Source organism: Scyliorhinus canicula, chromosome 5 (genome assembly GCF_902713615.1).
Source record: "Scyliorhinus canicula chromosome 5, sScyCan1.1, whole genome shotgun sequence".
NCBI classification, from domain to species: domain Eukaryota; kingdom Metazoa; phylum Chordata; class Chondrichthyes; order Carcharhiniformes; family Scyliorhinidae; genus Scyliorhinus; species Scyliorhinus canicula.
In genome coordinates, this window is record NC_052150.1 from 188,912,201 (window position 1) to 188,936,420 (window position 24,220).

Consider the following 24,220-nt stretch of genomic DNA (forward strand, 5'->3'; position numbering starts at 1 on the left):
GGTCTCCTTTTCAGAGGAAGGATGTTCTTCTTGAGGGTGTGCAGTGAAGGTTTACCAGGCTGATCCTGTGGGATGGCTAGACTGACGTAGATTGACTAGATTAGGATGTTTTAGCTGGAGTTCAGAGGAATGAAGGGCGGGGGGTTATCTCAGAGACTTATAAAATTCTAACTGGACTAGGTAGGGTGGATGCAGGGAGGATGTTCCCGATGATGGGTGTGTCCAGAACCAGGGTCACAGTCTGACGATTCAGGGTAGACCATTTAGAACAGAGATGAGGAGACATTTCTTCACCCAAAGAGTGGTAAACCTGTGGAATTCTCTACCATAAGAAGTAGCTAGGCCAAGACACTGAATGCATTCAAGAGGCGGCTAGATATGGCAGTTACGGCGAAGGGATCAAAGGTTATGGGGATCTCCCCAGGCTACTGAGTCGGACGATCGGCCATGATCGTGACAAATGGTGGAGCAGGCTCGAAGGACCGAATGGCTTCCTCCTGCTCCTATCTTTCTAATTCAACTTTATTAATTTTTCAGTAAAGCGCTTTCTCCTCATTTCTGAAAATGTAGGAACACAAAAATAATGCCGAGTCCCGCCTAGAACCTACACTGCCATTCAATAAGATCAAAGATGATCTGACTGTGGCCTCAATTTTACTTTCCTGCTGCCCCCACCCTGGAGAAGTAGACCTCCTTGTGGATTAAAAATCAGATTGAACAGATTCAATGATCCACTGTTCCCGTGCAAGAGAATTCCAAAACCTAACAATTCTCAGGAGGAATTTCCCCTCACCTCCGTCTTAAATGGGGAGATCCCTTAGTTTTAAACTATGTACCCTAGTTCGAGATTCCCCACAAAAGGCAACATCCTTTCAACATCTGCTCCAAATAGCCTCTTCAGAACCTTGTTTCAATAGTGTCTATTTTCACATCTGGAAATCACTTTCCCCTTACCACAGAAAAGCTAGGATTATTCCAACCAACCAGTCCTTCTCATGCTCATTCAGCAAGGTTACATTCACGAGTAACATTTACTACCTTTGACAATATAAATCGCTGTACATTATTTTTACCAACAAACTAGTTGTTCTTATAAGTGCTCATTGCATTTAGAATCACATTTTACCTAATAATAAAACAGTATATTGGGAGAAATGGAAACAACCTGCATTCCAATGGAGCTCACAACCATCAAGAAGTGCTGAAACCATAATGCTGGGTTTTACTAGAAGAAAGTCCTTTTCCTCCCTGTTTCATTGCAAACTTTAAGACCTACTAAAGAAAGTTCAGGTTTTCACGATTCCTAAAAGTTGAGAAAAATAGCTCCTCAGAAAATTAAACATTAATTTCCATTTATATTTTTGCAAAAAATGAAGTAACCCATTGTAAAACAATAAATAATTTCTGCTTCATGTTTAGCCCATTTTCAGAAACAAATGTGTTGTCACAAACATTCTACTCAAACTTCCACACAATGACAGTCAATTTACACATAATTTTATTAGCATCTGAAGTATACTAAAAGAAAGACTTTGCAGACAGTTGTATTTAAGTCAGTCTTGGATTTCTCAAAATAATGAAATATTACATGCCTGAATTGCAATGCAATCACATGTTTATTAGATAAATTACTGTTTGAGTAATCACAGCACATACCACTATTTTGTGTTGAACCAGTGCCACTGCCTTTGGAGACAGAGGTACTACATGGCTGGGTCCCAGGTTGTGCTGTTACGATTCGATTTACACCCCGATACAGCTTTCGGGAGAAGAGTTCATCACCATCATTGTCCTGAAGGGTTGGTGATCGGGGTCTGAAATGCCGCCACCGACATTCCTTAATGTTTGCTAGAATCTGCGTGAGGTCTCTAGAGGGGCGATCCGAGGTATTTATTTGTGAGGTATTGGCAAATTCATTAATTGGAGAGTGGGGTGGGGAAGATAGTATCTCAGGATCCAACTGATGAAAAACGACATCATTTTCCGTGTGCGCTCGGTCCAACAAAACCCTATAGGAAGAGGAAATGAAAGCACCCATGAACGTGGGATATTAATTCAGTATATGATTCATTACAAGGATTCTACCAGAAGTCAGCAAATAAAAAAACCTGACATAGAAATATAGAAAGTTGTTAAAACAAAGTATACCACAGACGTAAAATCAAATTCCTGAAAATTAGGAACCAGTGCAAAATTACTCACTTAAAAGCAAAATACTGCGGATGCTGGAAATCTGAAATAAAAACAGAAAATGCTAGATAAACTTAGGCCTGGCAGCATCAGACGTTCTGTAGAAGGGTCATTTATTTCAGAAACATTAACTCTGTTTTTCTCCAAAGATGTTGCCAGACATGCTGAGTTTATCCAGAATTTTGTTTTTGTTTCAAAATTACTCATTGCTCAGTTCAACTTTAATAATATTGAATTCAGAAATAACTTTGTCTTGGGGCGGCACATGGCACAGTGGTTAGCACTGCTGCCTACGGCACTGAGGACCCGGGTTCGAATCCTGGCCCTGCGTCACTGTCCGTGTGGAGTTTGCACATTCTCCTCGTGTCTGCGTGGGTTTCACCTCTACAACTCAAAAGATGCGACGGGCAAGTGGATTGGCCACGCTAAATTGCCCCTTAATTGGAAAAAAATAATCAGGTACTATAAATTTTTTTAAAAACGAAATAACTTTGTCTCTATTACAATTGTTTAAATAGAATTGCTCTGCAAATAATATGCCCTGCCAAGGAATCTGACACTAAGACTAACAATGTTACCAAAGGTTGTTATTAACATTGGACTGTACTGCTCCATCAGAAAATACTATTAATGACATTACAACGTTCTCTATTACTGATAATATGGTCAAATCAAATCCCTATTAACTGCTGCACGTGACAATCCAATCTCCTACAAGTTACATACTATGATGTTGCATATGCAACAAAACCCAACCCCTCACACTAATGCATTATTATGCGGTAGTGATACACGCTTTACTGAGAAACAACCAAACACAGGGTCGACAGAGGAAAACAGATCATTGGATGACTTGATTTTCATTTATCCACTGCATTTAAGATTCCAACAGTTTTCAATAGTTTGAATTTCAGCACATAGCCTTTACTACAAAGCAGCATCTTACTGTTAAATGTATTTAAGATTTCTGCAAGTGCAAGTTCCTCAATAGTTTAAAACAATTAACTAGATTTACTGACCTTCCGCCTCGTCCAACGCGTCTTCGTGCAAAACCAATACACCTCCTGGGGACAGTCAGCGTGGTGAGGCAGTATCTGTAGCGAATATCTCCTAATCCTCCCTTTTCTGGACTACACCATGGCCAGTTTCCGGTTTGGTCCAAACGAGGCTGAAAGAAAGAACATAAATTTACCTCGGTGAACCAAAACATTTGTATTTTAGCAATACTTTCTTTCCCAATAATTATAATTCCCACTTTGAACTGGCTAATAAAGTCAGCACTGCATTTATAAAGAATACAGAAGCATGTTCTTTAACCATTTGTATTACACAAGCATTCATACTGCTCACGTGCAGAACTATTAAAAGTTTTCTATTTCAATACCTTGCACCATGAGTTTTGCTTTGTAAATAGGTTTCAAAATATAATGATAGATCTTCCAGTTGCAGAAGAGTTCCCAGTACCAGCCTCCCCGAACAGGTGCCGGAATGTGGCGACTAGGGGCGTTTCACAGTAACTTCATTTGAAGCCTACTTGTGACAAGCGATTTTTCGAGAGAGAATGGGAAGGAATGTTGTGTTTCAATCGATTTTGGGTTCAGGGCTTTTATTTAGAACTTCCTTCCAAATAACAACTTGCATTTACATAGTGTATTAGCAGAGTAAAATGTCAGAAATCTTAATAATGGCATAGCTCACCCAAAACTTGAACATAATTTACGCTGACCTACATTTTGAGATAAGAAATGCATGCAAGTATAACCAATTAGAAACATAGAAAATAGGAGGCCATTCCACCCTTTGAGCCTGCTCCATTCATTATGATCATGGCTGATCATCAAGTTCACCTGACCCCACCTTCTCCCTATAGCTTTGATCCCTTTAGCCCCAAGAGCTGTATCTAATTCCTTCGTGAAATTACAAAATGTTTTGACCTCAAGTACTTTGTGGTAGTGAATTCCACAGATTCACCACACTCTGGGTGAAGAAATTTCTCCTCGCGTCAGCCCTAAAAGGTTTATCCTTTATTCTCAAACTATTGCCCCTAGTTCTTGACACCTCATTATTGGGAACATTTTTCTGAATCTACCCTGTCTAATCCTGTTAGAATTTTGTAAGTTTCTATGATATCTTCTAAACTCTTGTGACTATAATCCTAATCGGTTTAGCCTCTCCTCATATGACAGTCCCGCCAACCCAGGAATTAACGTGGTAAACCTTTGTTGCACTCCCTCCACAAGAAGACCATCCTTCTTCAGATACGGACACCAAAACTGCGCACAATACTCCAGGCGTGGCCGCACCAATGCCTCAGCAATTGCAGTAAAACATTTCTATTCCTATACTCCAATCCCCTTGCTAGGAAGGCCAACATACCATTTGCCTTCTTTACTGCCTGCTGTACCTGCGCACTTACTTCCAGCGACTGATGCACGAGGACACCAAGGTCTCGCTGAGCATCCACCTCGCTCAATTTACACCCGTTCAAAATAATCTGCCGTCCCATTTTTGATACCGAAGCAGATAACCTCAATTATCCACATTTTCCTGCATCTGCCATTCATATGCCCACTCACTCAGCCTGTCCAAATCCCGCTGAAGCATCTCTGCATCCTCACAATTCACCTTCCCACTCAACTTTGTATCATCTGCAAATTGGTAGATAATACATTTAGTTTCGTCATCCAAATCATTAATATATGTGAAGCAGTTGGGGTCCTTGCACAGATCCCTGCGGTACTCAACTAGTCACTGCCTGCCAATCAGAAAAAGACCCATTTATTCCAACTTTTTTCTTCCTGTCTGCTAACCATCTTTCTATCCATCTCAAGACACTGACCATAATCTCATGCGCTTTAACTTTACATATTAATCTGCTATCCGAAACCTTGTCGAAAGCCTAGTCTAAATAAACCACACCCACCGGTCCTCCCTGGTCAACTCTACTAGTTATATCTTCAAAGAATTCTAGAAGATGTGTCAAGCATAATTTTCTTTCATAAATCCATGCTGACTTTGTCCGATTATATCACTGCTTTCCAAATGCTGTGCTTTGAAATCCTTGATAATGGACTCCAGCAACTTCCGTACTACCGACGTTAGGCTCACTGGTCTATAGTCCCCGTGTTCTCTCTACCTCCCTTTTAAATAGCAGGGTTACATTCGCTACCCACCAATCTGTAGGAACCATTCCAGAGTCCAAAGAATTTTGGAAAATGACCACCAATGGATCTACAATTTCTAGGGCCACTTCCCTAAATACTCTGGGATGAAGATTATCAGGCCCTGGACATTTGTCCTCCTTCAATCCCATTAATTTCCGCCAAACTATTTATTTACTAATACCAATTTCCTATCTAGCTTAATGATCGGTATGCTCCCTATTTGTTCAATTCTAATTTATAGCCATTTGATTAATTGTAATTTAGTTAAGCACACAAAAATTTGAAGACAGATGTGCTTTAGGGATGAGAGGGCGAGGACAAAATGTGTACCAGGTGCATCACTTGGGCATAGATTCCGCTCTTTTTATAAGTTTACATGGAATATAGCTTTCTGCAGAAAATGAGTGGCTCACGTAATTATTGTCCAAATGTTAGGAATCTCCACTATTTTGTGGAAGTGACAATTCAATATTTTTTTTAAAAAGGTAGGGAAGGAGGGAAATGAATGGAGGAAGCTCAACAGGAAGCCACATTTGAGGTAATGTGCTTGCATTATTCAGTGGCAGCACTCCCAGGTTGAAGCATTACGGCAGAACTCAAACACAATCTCGGGTTACAACATTATAAACCTAATGGTCCTTTAGATTGTAAATTAACTGAGGCTCTGTCTTTTCAAGTGGATGTAAAAGATCCTATGAAAAAGAACAAACAGAATGTATCCAGTGTCCTGGCCAATATGTATTCCTCAACCAGTATCTGTGAAACATACAAACTGGTTATTTATCAATTTATTGCTGTGTGTTGACTGGCTGCCAAATTTGCTTGGACCACATCACTAGATTTATTAGCTGTGAAGCACTTTAGGACATCTTGACTACTTGCATTTATACAGTGTTTTGAAAGTATTTCCTTCCATATCATTGTTTAATCTAATCGTAAGGTGATTCAGAGTAGATAAAAACAACTTCCAACACCCAGAAATCAACGAAATATGGCACATTTTAACTTGAAGATTTCCCTTATGGGTTCAGTCTATTAAGACTCAATACACGGACATATAAGTTAGGAGTAGGCAAAGTGGCCTCTCTAATCTGCTCCGCCATTCAATAAAATCATGGTTTATCAGATTGTAACCTCAACTGCACATTCCTGACTACCTTGGACAACCTTTCACACTCTTGATCATCAAGAATCTGTTTAACTCTGACTTCAAATATTTAAAGACTGCTTCCTTGATCTTTTTGAAAAAGTGTTCAAAAGTCTCTCTACTCAGAGAATGAGATTCTCCCAATTGGTCTAAAACGAGCGACTCAAGTTTAGCCTGTCCAACCTTCCCCCATAAGACAACCTGCCCATTCCAAGTATTAGACTAGTAAACCTTCTCTGATCTACTTCCAAAGCATTTACAGCCTTCCTTAAATAAGGAGACCAATATTGCACACTGTAATCTCACCAATGTTCTGCGTAACTTAAGCATAACTCCTCTACTTTTGCATCAATTCCCTTCGCTATAAACAATAGGCTCTTAGTTTTCTTAATTACTTGCTACACTTGCATACTTTGCAACTCATTCCCTGCATCCTAGAGCTTTGCAATGTTTCACCATTTAGATAATGTGCTTTGTTATTCTTCCTGCCAAAGTGGACTATTCACATTTTGCCACTTTATACTCAGCGTCCCAGATATTTGCCCACACACATAACCTATCTATATGCGTTTGTGCCCTCCTTACCATAGAATATTAGAATCTGCAGGAGGCCATTTGGGCCATCGAGTCTGCACCGTCCCTTGGAAAGAGCACCCTACTTAAGCCCACACCTCCAACCTATCCCCAGAAACCAGTAACCCCACCAAACCTTTCTGACACTAAGGGGCAATTAAGCATGGCCAATCCACCTAACCTGCACATCTTTGGACTGTGGGAGGAAACCGGAGCACCCAGAAGAACCCATGCCGACATGGGGATAAAGTGCAATCTCCACACAGTCACCCAAGGCTGGAATTGAACCCGAGACCCTGAAGCTATGAGGCAGTAGTGATTGCCACTGTCTCCATCATACTTATTTTTCTATCTCTCTTTGTATAATTGGCAAATTTAGCAACCATGTCTTTGGTCCCTTTATCCAAGTAATTTATACAAATTGTAAAAAGTTGAGGCCACAGCACTGATCCTTGCAGCAACACTAATCCTTACATCCTGCCAAACTAGAAAATGACCCATTTATGCCGACTGTTTCCAGTTAGCTAGCTAGAATATCTTCTATCTGTGCCAATATGTTACCCTGTATACCACAAGTTTCTATTTTCTGCAATAACCTTTGATGTGGCATTTTATCAAATGCCTTCTGGAAATCTAATTTCAGCACATCCACCGTTCTTCAAAGACCTCCATTAAATTGGTTAAACATGATTTCCCTCTCAAAATCATGTTGTTTGCCTGATTACCTTGAATTTATCTAAGTGCCCTGCTATAGCATGTTTTTTTTCCTTTTCTTTTTTTAATAAATTTAGTGTACCCAATTATTTTTTCCAATTAAGGGGCAATTTTAGCGTGGCCAATCCATCTAGCCTGCGCACCTTTGGGTTGTGGGGGCAAAACCCACGCAAACGCAGGGAGAATGTGCAAACTCCACACGGACAGTGACCCAGAGCTGGGATCGAACCTGGGACTTCGGCGCCATGAGGCTGCAGGGCTAACCCACTGCGCTGCCCTATCTATAGCATGTTTAATAATAGCTCCTAACATCGGTCATAGAGAAAATGTTAAATTAACAGGCCAGCAATTTCCTGCTTTTTGTCCCCATCATTGATTGAATAAAAGAGCTACTATTTGCTATTTTCCAATCTAATGGAAACGCCCCCGAATCTAAGGAATTTTGAAAAATTAAACATGCAAATCTTGACAAGACATTAGGAAATGAGCAACAAGGAGCTGAAGAATGATACTTTTAAGATCAAGCAAATTTTATTAAGCTATTTTTAAAACGTTTTGCTGGCAATTAAAAGAGTAAGGTACAACATGGGTCACAAAGCTAACTGATCTGCATCTTCCAATTTGCCTTGATTACAGGTTCCCAACAGACATACAAGATCACTTTTGATCAGGCTGTTAACACATAAGTAATTAAAGCATGAAGAACAGGCAGAACACTAAATGGTAGAAATTTAATAACTTGTATTACTGCTCGCTTCCTGAGTGTCAATAGGAGTTCACGTTTAGGTTGTGCTCAGCTACATTGGAGAATATGCAATATTGATTAACTTTGCAATGCCCACATCTGGACAAATCTACACTACAATTACCCAAGTATAACAAAGATTGCTTCATAAATTAGCATTAGCACCAGAATTATTATTTAATGTTAATTTTTGGAGGAGATTGTATAAAACTTGCTGCATGTCCAATTGGATTTGATTCAACAGTCCAGCCTAGACGGGTACTTCTAATCTAAATCATAGAATTTACAGTGCAGAAGGAGGCCATTCGGCCCATCGAATCAGCTCCGGCTCTTGGAAAGAGCACCCTACCCAAGGTCACCACCTCCACCCTATCCCCATAACCCAGTAACCCCACCCAACACCAAGGGCAATTTAGCATGGCCAATCCACCTAACCTGCACATCTTTGAACTGTGGAAGGAAACCGGAGCACCCGGAGGAAACCCACGCACACACGGGGAGGATGTGCAGACTCCGCACAGACAGTGACCCAAGCCGGAATCGAACCTGGGACCCAGGAGCTGTGAAACAATTGTGCTATCTACAATGCTACCGTGCTGCCCAAGATATATTAAAATACTGAAACAATTTTAAGATATCGGCAGAGTGGCAAGCACTGCTGCCTCACAGCTCCAGGAACCCGGGCTCAATTCCCACGTCGGGCGACGGTCTGTGTGGAGTTTGCACTTTCTCTCTGTGTCTGCGTGGGTTTCCTACGGGTGCTCCGGTTTCCTCCCACAGTCCAAAGATGTGCAGGGTTATGTTGTTTGGCCATGCTAATTTGTCCCCTAGTGCCCAAAAAGTTAGGTGGGACTACTGGGTTACAGGGATAGGTGGGGACTTGAGCTCAAGTAGGGTGCTCTTTCCAAGGGCCAATACAAACTCAATGGGCCAAATGGCCTTCTTCTTCACTGTAGGGATTACTATTAAACAGTGTAGCACAGTGGTTAGCACTGTTGCTTCACAGCTCCAGGGACCCAGGTTCGATTCCCAGCTTGGGGCACTGCCTGTGCAGAGTTTGCACGTTCTCCGTGTGTGTGTGTGTGTGTGTGTGTGTGTGTGTGTGTGTGTGTGGGTTTCCTCCCACAAGTCCCAAAAGACGTGCTTGTTAGGTGAATTGGACATTCTGAATTCTCCCTCAGTGTACCCAAAGCAGGCGCTGGAGTATGGCGACTAGGAGATTTTCACAGTAACTTCATTGCAGTGTTAACGTAAGCCTACTTGTGACACTAAAGATTTTTTTTAAAGATTTAAAAATGCCACGGGAGATCAAGAAAATTTAAACTATGCTGTAATTGCAAACATAACCACAAATATGTAACATTATGATGATTAAAACAAAGACAATATGGAATTACCTTTAAACAAAGATCTACCCTTGACACCATCTAATTTTTTGGCACTTACAGAATAGTACTGACATCCTGCTTTCCTTCGGAAAGCGAAAGGACCATCTGGATCATTCTCTTCCTCTGCTTCCGAGGATGCAGAATGGACCTTCAGCAAAAGAAAGATAGAATGTAAGGTTGAAAATGATTTCCAAAGGTTTAGCAGGTCTACTTTCCTGCAAAGATGGCTTACTGGGGCCCCTTTTCAGTCTGCCTCTGGCCAACTCCCAACAAATGCACAATTTCAGGTGCCTCCTATTGCCTCCTTTGGACTCATAAGCCAGGGCTATGAAATTATAGTTTTCACTGCTGCAGTTTTACCTGCAGCCCTAGCATGCTTGTGAATATACCTCCCTGCTCCCATCTGCCAATCGAGTACCGCAGATTGCCACTGACCATCATTCTTACTGACCTCCCCCATCTCCCATAATCCTCAATATTTTAAATCATATTGACACCTTTTTCCTTTCCGCCTCATGCCCTATTATCTGCCCTCCCGTAGCCCCTTCTCCTCCCTCCCTCACTCTCTTCTCTACCTCCACCTCAATTGCCACTATGCCCAACTTTAGTATTATGGGTGTACCATAGTCAGTTTTTGTAAGCTTCAGCTTAATTCTGACATCAATTCTTTTCTCTGCCCCACAACCCCAGGCCTCCTACTCTGCTCTGCCTTATTATGCTGTATATTCTCTCTTCCACTTGCCCAGTTTTACCTTTCTTCTCATCCTCTAACTTTACTTGTCACACCCTCCCAGCCTCCAACCTTAACTCAAACTTCTGCACTGCCCCATGTCCCCAACTGGTAACTGCGTCCCCCTTCCCTTCTTTCCACAAACTCTCATCCCCCCCAAAGTCTTTGATCAAGCTCACCATCTACCCCTCCTCATACCTACAGCTCCACACTGCAGACCTTCAGGTCCAATTATGTCTCACCTGCTTCAACTATGGACTGAATGCAGCCTCTACTCCTTCACCAGGGATTGATTATATTTTTAAAATCCTTAGGTCTCCGCACAATTGGATACTGGCTACGTAAACTTAACAATTCATAATTGCCTTCCTACAAATGGGTGGACTGCCATTCCACCACTGGTGGGAGGATTCAATTATAGTGTAATAAATAATTACCGTTATAAGTTTAGACCGAAGAATGTGTGAAAACGAGGACAGAATATATAACTTTAAACAGGTATGGAGTTATATCTGCATATCAGCTGCATCAAGATATTTAGTTTGTTTCTGAACTAGGTACTGAAATTTCCTTCTGATTAATTTCATTGACTGAGCATGATACAGACCTGTGAGAAGGGCTCTTCATCAGAGCTGGGAAAGTCATACTGGTTTATGTCCTTTGCATTAAAGACTGGCAGTGCAGCAGGGCTTGTTTGCTGAGGTGCAGCAGCAGTTGGTTGTAAGACTTTATGTTTTTTCTTCTCATATTTTCTCTTGGGTCGTATAATCTCCACATTCTCTTGCTACAACACAATTAGCAGAGAAGAAACATTGATATACTATGTTGTAATTGCCAATGTAAGGTGATTGTTATTAATTATATTACCTGTTATTAATGGTACACACACACACGGCCATTTTGCCCTTTGAAATGCAGCGATTCAAATATGTTTTAAAGAAATTTTGCATTTCCACTAAGCTAGTAACTGACCAAATTAATTGAATTACCAACTGCTTTGTTCTTAAATCTATTAATTTCAGTGCAAGATTTAGTTACATCACAAAATAAAATTCTTACCACTGTTCAGAACTGGATTTAACAGATGGCACCAGAACCCAATGGAGATTATCTTAAGCACTCTATTTGCCCTTTTTAAAAATGTTACCCTGACCTGCACAATCGAACATTGCATTTATTTTGGTTAGTGATCAAGTTCTCACCTTATTAACTTTAAATTCTTTAAACTCCATAAACTCTTGATGCTTAAACTGATTGCTATTAGATATTGGAATGATGGGCACAGTGTAGGTTGGTTTCACATGCTGCCGCTGCGCCATGACTTCAGATAAAATCTCACCACTGAAGTCACCCAGACTGTGCCTACGGTTGTAAAGGATATAATTTCAGTCAAATTACTCTTACAAACTTAGCTTATTGCGGTCTAGGACACAAAATATGAAACACAACATCAGTCATAACAAATTTGTATTTTGTCTACCAAAACAAACTGAACAAAAGGCAACTTTATTAGCAAGAGGCAAGTAAACTTCAAAAATACTAGCCTTTTCTGGGGGCGACGACATGGGAAAAGGTATTTTTTAAAAAAGCATGGCAGAAAATTCAGCTGTTTCACTTTATTATAAATTCTACATATTCCTTTTACTACTTAACCAGAAATTAACTCTTCGATTGCTCTGCATATTATTCTTAGTAGTTTACCCTGTTCCATTGTTGAGCTTATAGATGTGGTATTTGAACAAGTATCAAGAATATGTTTAAATTTTATATGAACAGATAATTGCAATGGATCTCCATTCAGACATAAAACAAATTAATTCAGTCACCCAAACACACCATCAACAGTTGAAATTGAGAGCTAGCCTCATTTATATCGCTGATGAGCATGGTCATGACAGTTAGAAGATGGCAACTTCCTATGCAGTTACAATTTCCACTATGCTACTCGAAAGCCAGAAAATCAACTCCACCCCAGCGATTCTCACTTTTATTTAGGATGCGCACATACAAGTTTAAATGGAAGTAGCGGGAAGAGTTAGACGCATAAAGAGGCAGAGGATGACTGAAGGGAGGAGATAGAAACAGAGATTTGTTGCAAAAAGGGAAAGACATTGATAGCTAGTACAAAGTTTTACAGGAAACCAAATAAAAAAAATTTTTTTGTCCATGAAAAGTACCAGAAAAGATTACTTCCAGAAACTTTTGTCAATAGCAAAAATAAAAAAGGGAAGGCAAGCAAGTGATGCAACGTAAGCATTCCAACATTTTTGAAAATAAATTTAGAGTATCTAATTATTTTTTCCAATTAAGGGACAATTTAGTGTGGCCAATCCACCTACCCTGCGCACGTCTTTGGGCTGTGGGGGCAAAACCCACGCAAACAAGGGGAGAATGTGCAAACACCACACGGACAGTGACCCAGAGCCGGGATCGAACCTGGGACCTTGGCGCCGTGAGGCAGTGTTTACCACTTCTCCACCGTGCTGCCCTCCATTTTCGGCATATCACCAACACAGAAAAGAATCCTCTGTGCTAGAATTCTCCCACAATATATTGCCATGTAGATATTGTGGATTGAAACTACAAAAAAGTAGTGCACATATAAATTTAAGACAGGCTAATCAATTCCCTTCATCATCAATTTAACAGGTAATATGCAAGCTTCAAAACTAATTCGAAAAATCTTCACATTGTCATTTCTAAGAAATCAATGTACAAATGAATACATTATAGAGCACGTATTTACCTTTTCTCTACAATTTCCAACGTTAGATGCAACAGCTCTCTTTTGCTTTTCTCTCTGCGTTTTATCATCTCCAAGATGGTTACAGCTCGACTCAGATCCCTTCGCAACTTTAGCATTTTTTCATATGAAGCTTCATCATTTTTACGATTCTGTAAGAAATGAAAAAGCCATTTAGTTCATTGCTTCATTAGACTCGAACAAATAGAATATTAATTATATGAACATAATTATATGAACATATGAATTAGTAATAGGAGTAGGCCATTTGATAAGATCATGGCTCCGATTGTGGCCTTTGCTTTCCTGTCTACCCACTATACAATTGGACTTCTTTGTCGGTCAAGAATATATCCAATTCAGCCTTAAAAATATTAAATTAGGGCAGCACGGTGGCACAGTGGTTAGCATTGCTGCCTACGGCACGGAGGACCCGGGTTCGAATCCCAGCCCTGGGTCACTGTTCGTGTGGAGTTTGCACGTCCTCCCCGTGTCTGCGTGGGTTTCACCCCCACAACCCAAAGATGTGCAGGTTAGGTGGATTGGCCACGCCAAATTGCCCCTTAATTGGAAAAAAATAATTGGCTTCTCTAAATTTAAAAAAAAATGTAATTATCGCCATGTGTCAACTTGCCAACCAAAAACAGAATCACATTACATAAAACCATGTGATATAATGTTATTAGGAAATATTTCTGTGGAGAAGCATAAATACTGAATATACCGGCAATCTACTTCTAGTCACTGATAGGGTTTTGCGAACTTGACTAATTTACCTGTATAAATAAATCTCTACTTCAGTTGTGCATGCATTTACATACCAAAGTTTTGCGTGAAGATATCATGTAGCTAAAGGAAATGAAAAGCAGCACAAGTTGCAAAACTTTGTTAACCCCCAAAAAAGGAAACAATAAGTCATTAGGTGTCAAATTTGAGGTGGCATGGTGGTTAGCAATGCTGCCACAAAACGCAGAGGACCCAGGTTCGATCCCGGTCCCAGATCACTGTCAGTGTGAAATTTGCACATTCTCCCTGTGTCTGCGTGGGTCTCACCCCCACAACACAAAGATGTGCAGGGTAGGTAGATTGGCCACTCTAAATTGTCCCTTAATTAGAAAGAAAAATAATTGGGGACTTAAATTTTTTTAAAAGGGGGCCAATTTTGACTGCTCTTCCAGTCAGGTGAAAGAACAAAGAAAAGCACAGCAAAGGAACAGGCCCTTCGGCCCTCCAAGCCTGCGCCGAACATGCTGCCCACCTAAACTAAAATCTTCTACACTTCCAGGGTCCGTATCCCTCTATTCCCATACTATTTATGTATTTATCAAGATGCCCCTTGAACGTCACTATCGTCCCTGCTTCCACCACCTCCTCCGGAAGCGAGTTCCAGGCACCCACTACCCTCTGTGTAAAACACTTGCCTTGTACATCTCCTCTAAACCTTGCCCCTCGCATCTTAAAACTATGCTCCTTAGTAACTGACCCCTCTACCCTGGGGAAAAAGTCTCTGACTATCCACTCTGTCTATGCCACATAATTTTGTAGACCTCTATCAGGTCGCCCCCTCACCCTCCGCCGTTCCAGTGAGAACAAACCAAGTTTATTCAACCTCTCCTCATAGCTAATGCCCTCCCCATACCAGGCAACATCCTGGTAAATCTCTTCTGTGACCGAACTAAGGTTCTATACAGCTGCAACATGACTTGCCAAGGATCGCAGAATGTGCCATGCAAAGATAGGCCATGAAACATGTGGAAGATATTATTTAATAAACTTCCTCTCCAGTTACAACATGTCAAAAATTATTTATAGACCCATAAGCACACTCTCAGAAAGACCCAGAGGCTTACAGCTCATTTACTCTAATCCAAAATGCATTCCACAACTGCATCCTATTACCATATCTCAGCTCCACAAACATTCTTCCCTCTTGACTATAGGTGATATCCATCCGCAAGACAGTGTAGAATATATAAAGGTATTAGAATGCTCATGAAAATTTAAAAGAAAAAGCCAGCTGCAATTGCCCAGGCTTCAAAGCCATCAAAGCTAGCTAATTACGGCTTCATCGGAAATAATTTGCAATAGTTTCTAGATCAATTCCTTTGGCTCCAGAGTTCAGTTCTCACCATTTTGTTGTACGTTCCAAGGCTCTCCTTTAAAAATCAGGAAAACACTGGAGAGCCCCCCAAATATATGGGCTTGCAGTTATTATCCCAAGCTTTGCACCATCCTCAACAAACATATGCGCAAACGTAGAGCTTGACTCAATAGCATTATAATGCTAATTATATTTATTAAGTAACTACTATTAAAAAAAAATTAGAGTACCCAATTATTTTTTTCCAATTAAGGGGCAATTTAGTGTGGCAAATCCACCTACCCTGCACATCTTTGGGTTGTGGGGGTGAAACCCACGCAAACACGGGGAGAATGTGCAAACTCCACACGGACAGTGACCCAGAGCCGGGATCGAACCTGGGACCTCGGCGCCGTGAGGATGCAGGGCTAACCCACTGCGCCACCGTGCTGCCCAGTAACTACTATTTTAAGCACATAAGAAATAGGAACTGCAGACCATATGGCCCTTGAGCCTGCTCTTCTATTCAATATCATGGCTGATTAACTTAAAATGCATACTGCACATCTGCCTGTTTTAGAAAGCCTCAAAATGCAACCATGTTGAACCATAAATGGGATCACAGACTATTTAAAAAAATTCCTACAGCAATACAGATTGCATTAAACAGTCTGGACACTGCAGTTTGCATAAATTATGAAACTATTACAGCAATATTTTAACAGAATTTTTCACTAAATGAAGTTTTAGAATTTATCTAATTTGCATTCTGGTGAAAACTTTATTAGCTTAAACGAAAATGTATACAAGATGTAACTAAATTGGAGGAGTTAGGACTGCTTTCCTTGGGGGGGGGGGATATGATGAAGGCATTCAAAACCATAAGGGGTCTGGACAGAGTCAAGGGGAAAGAACTCCTTTTACTTTAGAATGGATGGTGAATGGATTGTGAATGAGGGGGCACAGATTTAAAGCAACTAGCAAAAAAAAAAAAGGGGAAAAAAAGGATTTGTTTTTAAATGCAGCAAGTGGTTGCACTGTCCGAGTGTGGTGGAGGCAGGTTCAATCAAAGCATTCAATGGGAATTAGATGGTTATCTGAAAATGAAGAGTGCAGGGTAATGGGGAGAAGGCAGGAGAATGGAAGAGTGAATTGCACAGAGCGCCATTGCAGGCACAACAGGCTGAATGGCCTGCTTCTGCACTCAATTTGGAGATTCTCTGAACCACTAGCGTTGATATTCTTTTTCCTATTACGCATGTGATCTTTTAAACCAATATATTATATAAACAATAATTGATGCTTTAAGCTCCAAATTACAAATATTGTTATGGTGGTAAAACAGATCGACTCTTGAATTTTCTCACTCGTAAAATATCAGTGCATTTCATTAGTATACACAAATCAGTAATTTAAAAAATAAAATGGCAATCAGCTAATAATTTATGCACCGAGAATTTTGAATCTAAAAATATATTACAACCATTTACAGAAGGAAATTTTGTTACTGTCCCATACACCTGTTTCACATGCTTGTACACTGAACCATCAGCTTATCAATAAATCTTTCACTGCAACATTTCAAATCAAAGATAAATTAATTTTCAAAGGTGTTTTCTAAAGTGATTATTAAGTGCTAGATAAATGACAACTGGCAATCATGCATGGTTTCAAACAAACCTTTCTGGTTTGCATCTTTTCAGTTCTTCTCCTGAAAGCAACATAAGGATCGTTGGTACTGGAACCATCCCGTTTTTCCTGTTTTACAGTTGGGATAAGTGAACAACCTCTACAGTTTTTCCTTTTCCGAATCCAATATTCATACACTTCCCAGATGAGGTCATCATCCTCCTTCAACAGCAACTTTGCCTCCTGGAGAGTTACCAGCTAATAAAACAAATCAAAGTTCCTGTTAAAACACTGACTAAATTTAAACATTGCACTTTGTTCAACTTTATTCTAAAACAAAAAATGTTGGTAAAACTCAGCAGGTCTTACAGCATCTGTCAAGTGAGAAAACAGATTTAACGTTCCAAGTCCAAATGACTCTTCCGCCCTCCCCCCTCCGGAGTATTTTATTCCAAAACACACCCAAGTTCATATACCCACTTGTAGAGCAAGTCACACAGCAAACACCGAATTGTTGACATCCAATGTCATGCTGGACAAAATTATGTAGGCATCAGTCAAGATCAACCAACCCCCTTCTTGCCCCTCAAAAGGAATATAATGTTTGATCTATATTAAAGGTGCACAATGCAAACATGAAGACACAATAAATAAATGCAAGCTAAATATTTTTCATACCTGCTGACCACTGCCTTTTTCTAGACGATCAATCATCTCCTCAAACTGTAGAGGAGTGATGTCCATCTTCTTTCTTAGTTTATTCACAAACGCTTCATCATCTGAATCCATATCATAATCTGGTTGCTCAGCGTCCAAGCTAAAAGCTGGATAAAGGAAAAGTACATTCAGAATTCAATCAATCAAAGTTTGGGAATTCAATAGGACTCTGCATCTTTAACTTGATAATCATTTATGGAAAATTTAGCTTAATTTGATGCATTGAAATTACAGAGGAAAAAACAACAAATATTTAATTATTTGGATAGGAAGACAAGGCAATCATTTTTTTTGCTGAGCGCTACCAAACAATCAAAAATCCACGAACTAATTTATACCAGAAGCCAACTGTTTTTCTTTCTTTCCTAACATATAAAAGGAATTAAGTGACGTTGCTTTATTTACTAAAAAAGGGCAATATCAAGTTTTCAACACATTTTCCAAAAGTTTAGAACACAGTATTCAAAATCAATTGCTGTCTGCCAAGGAAAACCGCGAGATTATTTTACGCCACAAGAATGCAATGAAGTGTGCGAGCTAAAGTTGGGTTAAGGTACACAGAGATTGCAGAGTAACCCAATTTTGAAAAATTCAAAATTCATGAGTAATCAAAGTGAGGCATTCAACTACAGGAGTTATCCGTTTCACTTATTCCTACATATTCTTGACTCAAACTAGCATTCTGGAACTACTTGTGCAAAAGGTATCAAGTAAACCTCTTATATTAAAAATGGTCACATTTTCAGCAAAGCACTACGTTTTACAACTCTTGCAATCAACAGTTTACATAATACGTCTCAATTTTGGAACAATCATTGGACATTCAGATTACATTCAGATCGTGATGTTTTTCCTTTAACATTTATAAATCAGCACATAATCCCATATTCTTTCACATTTCAATATATTCTGCGGTAATTCCCGCCTCACACTTCTCTCTCCAAATTGTAAAGACTCCCCTTTTGCTTTCTTGAAAGAAAAAAAGTGTTATATTCTTTTACAGGGGTTTAGCTGGGCCAGCATTTATTGCCCACCAATAATCGCCTTTTAAGGTGTGGTGAACCACTTTCTTCAACTGCTGCAGTCCAGCTGGTGGAGACAAGTCATTTTTAAACTCAGGGTCGCGATCCATGGGTGGGTAGCAGAGCGATCGGTTGCAGTGTTCCCGATCTGCGAAAGAAGTGCCCAATGACCACGATCAGCTTTTAAAAATGGCAGCCACAACCCGATTTCAAGAATGCCGGTCATCCCGTGCATGCATGCCCCCTCAGCAGGATGTAGCAGTGCGCAGGCCTGGAGTCCAGCAGGGCAGACTGCTTCCTCCGTACGTCAGAACGCTGTTCCAGGAGCAGATTTTTTAAAAACAAAATCGATTTAAGTCTTCCTGCCAGAAGGGGCGGCAGAGAGCCGGTTACACACCTGGTACACTGATGTCATGTATTCTGGGAATGAAACTACTGAGGAGAGCATCTTCCGTTTTGTAGCTTCCAGCAAGCAAGCAAGCAACAGGATTATGTGAAGAACTGAAGATGGATCTTTTTGGACGAAGGAAGAGGGCTAGAGACACAAAGAGACCAGGATCTCACAACTGAATCTGGAGAAAGCTTCGCAGGAGAATCCACGGCAGGACAAAGCAGTGCTGGTGTGAGCTCCAGGATCCCTGATGAACAACCCAAACAGAAATGTAACATTGAAAAATGGTGGGTCACGAAGGACAGCTGGTATGGGTCACAAAAGTCGGCCGGTTGGTTAAAAATGGGTCCCTGGAAAAAAAGTTTAAAAAAGCACTGGTGTAGACACACCTAACATTGCTGTTAGGAAGTCGAGTTCCAGTATTTTGATCCAGTGACAGTGAAGGAATGATGGGTAATATTCAAGTCAGGATGCGTGCGACTGGGAGAGAAGTTTGCAGGTGGCAGTTTGCCCATACATCTGCTGCCCATGGGTTTAGAAGGTGCAGGCGAAGGAGCCTTGGTGTGATTCTACAGTGCATCCCATGTGTGGTACATGCTGTGGTGGAGGAAGTCAATATTTAAAGCTAGTGGAAGGGATGTTAATCAAGTGGCTACTTTGTCCTGGATGCTGTCAAGTTTCTCGAGTATTGTTGGAACTGCACTCATCCAGGCATATGAAGAGTATTCCATTACACTCCTGGCTTGTGTCTTGTAGATAAAGGACAGGAGGCAAGTTACTCGCAGCAGAATCCCTAGCGTCTGATCTGCTCTTGTAAATGTAACTGGTCTGATTAGTAAGTTTGCAGACGACACAAAGGTTGGTGGAATTGCGGATAGCAATGAGGACTGTCAGAGGACAGCAGGATTTAGATCATTTGGAGACTTGGGCGGCGAGATGGAGTTTAATCCAGACAAATGTGAGGTAATGCATTTTGGAAGGTCTAATACAGGTGGGGAATATACAGTGAATGGTAGAACCCTCAAGAGTATTGAGTCAGAGGGATTTTGGTGTACAGGTCCACAGGTCTGAAAGGGACAACACAGGTGAAGAAGGTAGTCAAGAAGGGATACGGCATGCTTACCTTCATTGGCCGGGACATTGAGTATAAAAATTGGCAAGTCACGTTGCAGCTGTATAGAACCTTAGTTAGGCCACACTTGGAGTATAGTGTTCAATTCTGGTCGCCGCACCACCAGAAGGATGTGGAGGCTTTAGAGAGGGTGCAGAAGAGATTTACTAGGATGTTGCCTGGTATGGAGGGCATTAGCTATGAGGAGAGGTTGAATAAACTCGGTTTGTTCTCACTGGAACGAAGGAGGTTGGGGGCGACCTGATAGAGGTCTACAAGATTATGAGGGGCATAGACAGAGTGGAAAGTCAGAGACTTTTTCCCCAGGGTATCATAGAATTTACTGTGCAGAAGGAGGCCATTCGGCCCATCGGGTCTGCACCGGCTCTTGGAAAGAGCACCCTACCCAAGGTCAACACCTCCACCCTATCCCCACAACCCAGTAATCCCACCCAACACGAAGGGCAATTTTGGACACTAAGGGCAATTTATCATGGCCAATCCACCTAACCTGCACATCTTTGGACTGTGGGAGGAAACCAGAGCACCCGGAGGAAACCCACGCACACACGGGAGGATGTGCAGACTCCGCACAGACAGTGACCAAAGCCAGAATCGAACTTGGGACCCTGGACCTGTGAAGCAATTGTGCTATCCACAATGCTACTGTGCTGCCCAGTAGAGGGGTCAATTACTAGGAGGCATTGGTTTAACGTGCGAGGGGCAAGGTTTAGGAGATGTACGAAGTAACTTTTTTTTTTACACAAGAGAGTAGTTGGTGCCTGAAACCCGCTGCCGGAGGAGGTGGTGGAAGCAGCGACGATAGTGACATTTAAGGGGCATCTTAACAAATAGGATGGGAATAGAGGGATACAGACCCTGGAAGTGTAGAAGATTTTAGTTTAGATGGGCAGCATGGTGGGCGCAGGCTTGGAGGGCCGAAGGGCCTGTGTTCCTGTGCTGTACTCTTCTTTGTTCTTAAACACCAGAATTTATATGGTTGGTCCAGTTGAGTTTCTGGTCAACGGTAACCCAGGATATTGACTGGGTAATTCAGCCATGTTAATGCCATTGAATGTCATGGGGAAATGGTTAGATTTAGATTTTCTTTTGTTAGAGATGGTCATTGCCTGACACTTGCACAAATGTAGTTTTCCACTTAGCCTGAATGTTTTATATTTCATGCTGCATATGGACAGAGACTGCTTCAATACCCAAGAGGTTGCTAATGGTGAACATGATGCAATTATCAGCAAACTTCCCCATTTATGACCTCATGTTCTTTGATGAAGCATCTGAAGATGGTTGGGCATAGGACTCTGAGGAACTCCTACTGTGTGTCCTGGGACTGAGATGGTTTATCTCCAACAAACACAATCATTTTCCTTTGTGCTAGGCATGACTCCAACAAGTAACATTTTAACAATGTTCAGTTTTGAACATAGAACATACAGTGCAGAAGGAGGCCATTCGGCCCATCGAGTCTACACCGACCCACTTAAGCCCTCACTTCCACCCTATTCCCATAACCCAATAACCCCACCTAACCATTTTGGTCACCAAGGGCAATTTATCATGGCCAATCCACCTAACTTGCACTTCTTTGGACTGTGGGAGGAAACCGGAGCACCCGGAGGAAACCCACGCAGACACGGGGAGAACGTGCAGACTCTGCACAGACAGTGACCCAGCGGGGAATCGAACCTGGGACCCTGGTGCTGTGAAGCCACAATGCTACCCACTTGTGCTACCTGTTATGATATGCAATCATGCAACCAATGAACACTCAGAATAGGACACAACCAATGCGCAGTCAGGACACTCAGGTGGCATCACCACAAGGGGGCATGACAAACACTATAAAAGGGATGAGGCACTCACACCCTGCCTCTTTCCACAGACAGACATCTAGAGTTAGACAGGGTTGATCAGCAGCATCACATCCCAGCACGTGGCTTGGAGCAAGCTGGTAGTGAAGACTGAGTTACTACAGTTAGATTAGCAGAGAGTCAAATTCATTTGAGAATTGTGTTAATAGTTCAATAAACACATTGAACTCATTTTAGAGTCTGGAGCATCCTTTAGTTAAGACTGCATCGAGTAGCAGCCTGTGTTATTCAAAGCAGCATAACACAACATGATACCAGGAGTGATTGTTCAATCCATTTAGTTCAAGTCAGCAAGATCCATGATAACCAGCTACTGAATACAGGCACAATGGACATGATTCAGGCTCATCAGCTCGGGACCACCAGCAATCTTATTGCCTACTGGCGATCATTCAAGCAGAAATTTCAACTATACGTGGAAGCATCCAATCTCAATGGCGCGACCGTTGCTCGGAAGATAGCTCTTCCACTCATCACTGCGGGTGACCATGCGATGAAGATCTTCAACTCCTTTCACTTTTCCGAAGGGCAGGACAAAACGAAGTACCAAGCCATCCTGGAGAAATTCGACAGCCACTGCGAGGTGGACACCAACAAAATCTTCGAGTGCTACATCTTCAAGCAGAGGATGCAAGGTAAAGACAAATCCTTCAATTCCTATCTAACTAACCGTAGACTGCTAGTGCAATCCTACAACATCGGTGATATCACTGACTCCATGATCAGAGACCAAATAGTTTTTGGAGTCCACTCTGACCCTCTGCGAGAGCAATTGTTGAAAAACAAGCACATGAACCTGCCAGTCGCGATTGAAACGTGTACTGTGCCTGAGCACTCTTTAAAAAAAAAAAAAAAATAAAAAAAATAAAAAAAAAAAAATCGCTATTCACAGTACAAAATGGCAGAAAGTGAAAAACAAGCCTCCCACGAGGTGGAGTGTGTTCAGGCCATCTCCCGGGTGCACCTCCACATTGACAAAAACGGCCATTTTGCACGCTCTTCCCGGGGCCTGACGTATGCCCAATGCGATTGGGAGCACGAAGTGGCCAAAAACCGCACTGTGCAGGTGCAGACGTCAGAGAACCGCACCGTGCATGCGCAATGACGCACTGAGCGGACATCATGACGTGTGCGAACTGCGGCACCGCCCATTTTTTAAAAAACCTGCCCTGCAAGAGGCAAACTCTGTATAAACTGTGGGAAATCAAACCACTGTGCAGCACTGTGCAGATTTGCACCACCAGTCAGGAGCCAGCGCTCCCAATTCCAACAACGGCGCATCAGAAGTGTGCAACACAGAATGCATGACTCTGATCCAGGCAGTGCGATGGATCCAGATGAAGAATATCTGGACAACACTTACCAAGTGGGCATTATTACAAAGTGCGAATACGCCACACTGGACAAAGTGAGAGTCCAATCAATCCTGGCCGTGGATTCGGAGGACAAATGGCATGCAGTAATAAAGGTCAACTACTTCCCCATCCAGTTCAAATTCGACACAGGTGCCTGCGCCAACCCGATTTCGCAGGTGAACTTCAAGAGAATCAAGAAGCCCCCCACAATCCTTCCAGCTGCCTGCAAACTCCTGGACTATAATGGAAACGCAATCAAGGCACTGGGGTCCTGCCATCTGCAGGCCTCCAGCCAACACACAAGCAAGCTTCCACTTTGAGATTGTTAACCCAGCCAGGGCGTCCCTGCTAGGTGTGCACGCCTGCAAGCAACTGAACGTCATTCAAAGGGTCTACACCACAACGCCGTCCCATTCGGATCTTCAGGCCAGCATCGACGACATCCTAACCCAGTACCTAGATGTATTTAGCGGGATGGGCATGCTGCCGTACGAGTACAAGATTCTACTTCGGCCTGATGCCAAGCCAGTGGTCCACGCACCATGACGTGCACCTGCTCCACAGAGAGCACCTGAAGGCAGAGCTCAAGTCTACAAAAAAAGGCATCATCTCCAAGGTAATTGAACCAACTG

At 41.8% G+C, this 24,220-nt stretch overlaps 1 protein-coding gene across 5 annotated transcripts in view; it reads right to left on the reverse strand.

Moving 5' to 3' along the window:
* LOC119966493 (enhancer of polycomb homolog 1-like) overlaps window positions 1–24,220 on the reverse strand; it is a 282,112-nt gene that overhangs the window by 44,097 nt on the left and 213,795 nt on the right. For all 5 annotated transcript variants that reach the window (XR_005460782.1, XM_038798270.1, XM_038798271.1 and 2 more), the window contains 8 exons: window positions 17,782–17,927; window positions 17,155–17,361; window positions 13,398–13,546; window positions 11,854–12,013; window positions 11,259–11,435; window positions 9,980–10,069; window positions 3,210–3,358; window positions 1,657–2,009 (listed from right to left, as the gene is read on the reverse strand). Coding sequence is in view for 4 of the 5 variants with exons in the window: in XM_038798270.1 (XP_038654198.1) it covers window positions 1,657–2,009; window positions 3,210–3,358; window positions 9,980–10,069; window positions 11,259–11,435; window positions 11,854–12,013; window positions 13,398–13,546; window positions 17,155–17,361; window positions 17,782–17,927 (1,431 nt within the window). In the remaining variant the exon portion in view is untranslated. The remainder of the gene's footprint in view (window positions 1–1,656; window positions 2,010–3,209; window positions 3,359–9,979; window positions 10,070–11,258; window positions 11,436–11,853; window positions 12,014–13,397; window positions 13,547–17,154; window positions 17,362–17,781; window positions 17,928–24,220) is intronic.